Source organism: Plasmodium chabaudi, assembly GCF_900002335.3.
Source record: "Plasmodium chabaudi chabaudi strain AS genome assembly, chromosome: 6".
NCBI classification, from domain to species: Eukaryota; Apicomplexa; class Aconoidasida; order Haemosporida; family Plasmodiidae; genus Plasmodium; species Plasmodium chabaudi.
Window position 1 is genome coordinate 350,813 of NC_030106.2, and position 6,590 is coordinate 357,402.

A 6,590-nucleotide genomic window follows, 5' to 3' on the forward strand; every position below is an offset into this window, starting at 1 on the left:
AGGAAAATATCCATACCTTCATAAATAAAAAAGAATATATAGAAGAAATAGCACAACAATTGTTTTATATTATCCCTTATTTTATTTTTTATGAATACTGTCGAATCACGTTCATTTATATATATGTATTTTTCGCTTTCCTTTTCATATGTTTAGGTTTTTATTTTTTTGCTTGCATATTTGTAGCTTTTTATTTTGTGAAATAAGCACATGGGTATACTGAATACATAAATGATGAGCTACATTATCAATGTTTTAGCAATTCATTGGTTTTTCCATTTTTCGTTCACCAATTTATGGTGAGGAACCCACATTCTATCATTTTAAATTATTCAATATTTTTTGTGATGTTTGCAAAGTTTATGTTTTATTTAAAACCTTCTAATAAATTTGTACCAAATCAAAAATGCTTGTTCCAATATATTAATAAACAAAATTATGAATCTAATATATTTAAAAAAAGTGTAAGGAGGATGCTCCTTTTTTTTTATAAGGAAGTTCATCCAGATTTGACTCAGGATTTACCAGACGAATTAAAAAAAATAAATAGTGAATCATTAAGTATTTTAAACTCCTATATAGACATATTAAGCTCACCAGATAAAAATGAAAATAACATATTTGTAGAAAAAAAGTTAATATTTTTTAAATTATTTGAAAATTCGGAACATAAAATAATAAAGGGAAGATATAAAAATATCGAACTAAATTTACAAACTATAAATAATAATATGTCCGAAGAAGATAAGGAAAATATTGTAGCCAAATTAATATATGATATTAAAAAATCATTAGAAAAAATACAATCAAAAAATATATTTAATAATAATGATAATATGGAAGATTTTGAAAATATTATTGATGATACATCATCTTATTTTCATCATATAAAAACAAAAAATGAAAAAGACGGTACTATAAAATCTATATGGGATGATCTAATGGATCATGTAAAAAATAAAGAAGCTCTTTATCATCCTTCGGAAGAAGAAATAAAATTAGTACAAGAAAAAAAAAGTTATTTTTATTACATAAAAAAAAAATTAGAATGTAAATATCAAAAAATAAATCATAGAAAACGACGGAAAGAAAAATTGCAAAACATTAATAAGGTTGCTAATAAAATTGTTCAAGACAAATTTGCAGACATTGAAAAAAAAAAAAATAATATAAAGACAAATGATGACCAAATATTTCTTAACCAAAGTTATAAAATTACACAAATGGGATATGATCCAAATTTAATTTTTTTTAATAAGGATATTAATGATGATAAAAAAAAAAAAGCTATTGAAAATATTTGTGGAATTAATTTAAATGATGATGCTGATAAATGGTTATTAGAAAATTGTTTAAAACTTTTAAAAAATCACAAAATACAAATACCTATCGTTTTTTACACTGGAAAGGAAATTTCATTGTCCCAAACATTTGGATACATTTATGTAATTATTTAAAAAATATAATATTAAAAAAAAGGAAAAATATCTCTATATATATAATATAACCACATTTTCAATAAAAATAAAATAACACAAATATATACTTTTTTATATTATAGCTTCCAGTAGATTTTTGCTTAAATCAATTTTTTACATTTCTAGAGAATAACCTTCATGAAGCACGAACTATTCGTGGAAAGGTAAGAACAGATACCCTCCTTCTTTTGCAATAAATATGTGTATGCTATCTATGCATATATTATATTCATTTATTTTTTTCGCCAAATTTCTATTTAGGTTCTAAAATGCTTTGATATGTGACTTATAGAAATAAAAATAGGAAAATTTCCACATCAAAAATTTAATTAAAAAATATATATCTTTACAGTTTTTTTAGACAATTATATAAATCGAAGCATTCGGATTCATACTACAATGCTTATATATCATAAAAGGATACCAAAGTTGGTATAACTACATATGAATTATGGCTTAATTCACGAAAAGTATAAAATCATAAATAACAAATGAACTATGCAAAATTATATGAACGAAAAAAAACGGAAAAGGAAAGCACATATGCATATATACATATATATCTACTTTTCTATATCTCTATATACATAAAAATGGGGCATCAATTTCAAAATTTTTTTTTAAAACAATGCATAGCATCGTGTCCATGTATAAAAAATAACACACGATGCAATGCTTGGTAAATTAAATGACAAATATTAATATATAAAAAACAAAAAATGTTTAATAAAATATATGTAAAATAAGAATCATAAAAAATTCATGAAGAAACGTAAGTGCGCACATATGCATATACACACAATGAGGAGTTATCATTTCTTGCTTTTGATACTTAATATGTTAACACTTTTAACACGTTTATATTTATCTTCATTCGATATTTTGTATACGTCATAAATAGTTTTTCTACATAAAGGACAGCTAGGTAAAGTATATTTCACCTTAGTAGTATTATAGACCAACGATCTTATGCAAAATTCACAAAATCCACCATGCATACATGGATATAAAACAATATTTTTTGGACGTTCATCACATATTTCACAATATTCAAATGAAGAAATTATTGAATCCTCATCTCCATTACTTTGATTTGAAATTGCATCATTATCATCATCACGTTTTGTAACACTTTTTTCTCCACATTTACTATCCCCTCCTGATAATCTTCCATAAACCCATTTTCCTTCCATATATTTTTTATTCAAAATATTTTTAAAATTAAATATATTTGTTTTTTTATTGTATCCCGATTTACCATCATTTTCATTCACCCCATTATTATTTATATTACTTTGTGTGCTTCCCAAATATTTTTTCGATTTATGTTTTTCTTCATATTCTAAAATATCATCCATAGTGAATTCTCTATATGTGTGTTCATTTACTCTAGTTAATGACATTTTTTTTTGTTTTCTCTTTTTATTTTCTATAATATATATTTTTTTTTTTGGTTGCATATTTTGTGTAAAATTATGAAAATCTGTTAAATGAATTTGTTCTAAATATGAATCATTCAAAATGTCCATAAATAAAATTGCGCTTGTTATTATTACAGTAATAACTGTTGGCTTTCCAAGATTTATTAAAATAAAAAACATAGCAAATGTTATATTCATTCCATATAAAAACTTACTAACGTAATCCAAAATATATGAAGCATACATGTATTTATTAGTATTATGTATGCTGGCAATATTATTATTATTACTCGAATTATCAGAATTGTTTACACTAGTTATACCCCACTTTTTAAATATCTTATGTCCAAAATATGCCATAAAATATATTATAGTGCAACACCATATAAAATACTGGAAGTGATAACTAAATATCGGGTCAATATCACTTACCCACCATATAATACAATCCTCAGATAAAATTATTTCTAAAAACAGCAGTGTACATAAGGACCACAAATATTTATATAGATATCCTTTTTTGCTATTTAATGATAATCGGAATGTTCGGTAAAAGCAAAATAAAACAAACTCATATAATATTCTTGATAATATAATTCCAATACGTAAAAAGAGAAAAAATAGTGTTAGGGCAATAAAAAATGGTGTAATTTGTAAATGGTTTTGTGTCGGTATAAATAAAAATAAATAATTTTTTCCATTATTACTTCCAATCTTTTTGAATATATCTCTACATGCTTTAAATTTGAATTCTTTTATTTTATATACAAAAATATTATGTTTTTTTAACTTTTCATACATTCTTATTGTCTCCTCATATATATTATCTGTTTTTTTTTCATTACTTTTATTATTTTTATTTAATTTATTCAATATTCTATTTATATCATTATATAATTTATAATTTCCTTTATTTATTTCAGTTTTTATCATATCATTAGTTAGTGTCAAATTTTTTATTTTTTTTTTATTGAATTGAAACAAGAATTCTCTTGTAAATATATCATTATATCTTGAATCGATTAATAATAATTCAGTATCATCAACATTTATTTTTAATAAATTATTATATAATAAAGAAAATTCAATACTAAACAATCCTAATAATATAAATATAAATAAAAATGCTCTAACAAATTTATTTACACTAAATTCTTCTAAATTGGGTTTTATTTCATACCCTAACATTTTACCAATAAAACATCTTTGATAAAATCTTAATTCATGTACTTCATTTTCATTTATATTATCATTCATATTGTTATTTATTATATTATCTCTTATTGTTAAGGCATAATAATTCATTTCTTCACTATTCGAAGCTAAACTTCTTGAATTTCTTTCGTTTATTATATTATTCATTTCTATTACATTATTTTCACTATTCATATGTAGAATATTATCTTCTCCTTCTTCTACATTCATTTCACTATTTACTTCAATTTGTTCTTCTTCACCTCTTAAATAAGGGCCTTCATTTGTATATACCTCATTATTTGGTGTTTCATTTTCGATGTTGTTATTGTCATTAACTTCGCGCCGATTAAAACTTGTTGCATTATTATCATTCAAATTATTTTCACCCTCCATTATATTATTTGAAGGATCATTTTGTGGTTCCAAAACAGTATTCGAATTTTCATTTATATCTTGAATATTTGTTATTCTTTCTGTTTGATTATCATTTATAGTAGGGTTGTAAGTATGGCTCGATTGATGTTCATTATTATTTGCACTATTTAATGGTGGTATATATTTTTCTGTATTATCACATTTTAAATCTGCATTTAAATTTTTATGTTCGTCACTTTTTATATTTTCCGTATAATTATTATCAGTTTCGTTATGTGTATGTTCTATATGGGTATTATTTTTTAAATTCGAATTTTCTATATTAGGGGTTTCATTGTTTAAATGGCTAGCATTAGTATATTCATTTTCATGTTGTATGACTATATTATTATTTACACTATTTACACTATTTACACTATTCACATTATTACCATTTTCATAATTATTCTCATGTTTATTTTCAGATCCATGCTGAGCCACTGTTTGGTATTTATTTATAATTTCAAAATTATTATCTTCTATATCATTTTTTATATTTAAATCACTGGAAATTTTATTTTTTTTATTAATTAATTCGAATTTACAACTAGCTAGCGATAATACAATTTGATCAGTTCGTTCTTTTTTATTATCATCATTTTGATTTATATTTTTTGTGTGGTGGCTTTTACACCGGATATTTTCATTTTCACTTCCTACTTCATTAATGTCTGTAAATTCCCCTCCCATTTTATTTATGGTTAATTTTTCTTTTTTCATTTTTTTTATAATTTAAATAATTATTCCATCAAATGTGAGGATAATTATTTATAATTTAAAAAATCGATTTCACGGATTTCTCTACATGCTTTCGATATTATACACATGTATATGAATTTTATGATATAACTATATACATGTGGATATATTCATTGTTTCCTTTAAAACGTATATCATTCACATTTTTATATTTCATTTCTTATTCATAGAATATAAAAATGTTATGTTTTATGGGATAATACACTGTTTCGTAAAATAACAACACCAAAAAAAAAAAAAAAAATATAAAATAATATATACAAAGAATGCAATCGGTTTACAAATAACATCAGTTAATTACTTTTTGCATATGCTTAATATTATACAAATGAAATTCGGCAAATTTTTGAGTTGGTTAAAAATAAATATACGTAATATGCTTATAGGAAATTTATCTTTCTTATATATAATTGCATAGCAGGAAATTTGGGCGTATATTATTTATTTGTGTTTAAATAAATAAAGCATGCAAACCAATAAATATATGTAATATCAAATGAAATAAAATAAAGCATTTAAAACTAACGATTTTAAGCGGATATATGTTATATATTCTTACATGTGTACTTATATATATATATACATAACTTAAATGTAATTATGATATATCTCTTAGGTTTTGTTAAAGCCAAACAAATGTAACAGTTTTACAAACATCATTTATAAATATATTATATACGTAAAAATATTTCATGTAAATGTATGCATAAAAATATAAAGACACGCCATTTATGGGATTAAATAAGCACTAATTGCTTCTTTATTTTTTTATATTATTAGCGCTTTATTATTATTTAAGCATTTTTTTGTCTATTATTTTAAATTATGGCAAATGAAATATCTTTTAAAAAAATATTTTATATAGGTTTAAAAATATAATTATAAAGTACGTTATTTCAAAGCGCGCAAAAAAAATTTTATATAAAAATCCCATTTCATAATTTATATAAACAGGCTTATGGTTTGTTATATACAAATTAACTTATAAAATATATAGAAAAAATATTTATACAATAAAATATATATAATAAATATGTTATCTCTTTTTAAAGTATATTCAATTGTTATTTAAGGATAATAAAGTTATTTCAACTATGAATTAGCTTTTTATGATTTAGTAATATATTATAATTACTATTTAAAGGGGAAAATTAAAAAAATTACAATATCAATTATATTTATATTTTTTTTATATTATTTTTATTCATTTTTTTCCTATAAAAATATAATTAATATCAGATAAATAACATGTAATAATTATTCTTCATAAAATTGCTTAATTTTAAATTTACCGTTGCTATTTTATTTTATTATATGCATT

General features: G+C 22.0%; 2 protein-coding genes across 2 annotated transcripts; one reads left to right on the plus strand and one right to left on the minus strand.

The window, feature by feature from the left end:
• Positions 1–296: 296 nt before the first annotated feature.
• On the plus strand, positions 297–1,763 carry PCHAS_0609000 (conserved protein, unknown function; the record flags this gene model as incomplete). The annotated part of the gene is made up of 3 exons (XM_016797470.1): positions 297–1,445; positions 1,562–1,642; positions 1,740–1,763. 3 exons carry the CDS (start codon positions 297–299, stop codon positions 1,761–1,763), a joined length of 1,254 nt encoding a protein of 417 aa, XP_016653420.1.
• Positions 1,764–2,290: 527 nt separating this feature from the next.
• PCHAS_0609100 (zinc finger protein, putative) lies at positions 2,291–5,230 on the minus strand (the record flags this gene model as incomplete). Its single annotated transcript, XM_729433.2, has 1 exon — positions 2,291–5,230. The coding sequence occupies one exon, from the start codon at positions 5,228–5,230 to the stop codon at positions 2,291–2,293; it is 2,940 nt and encodes a 979-aa protein (XP_734526.2).
• Between the last annotated feature and the right edge of the window lie 1,360 nt (positions 5,231–6,590).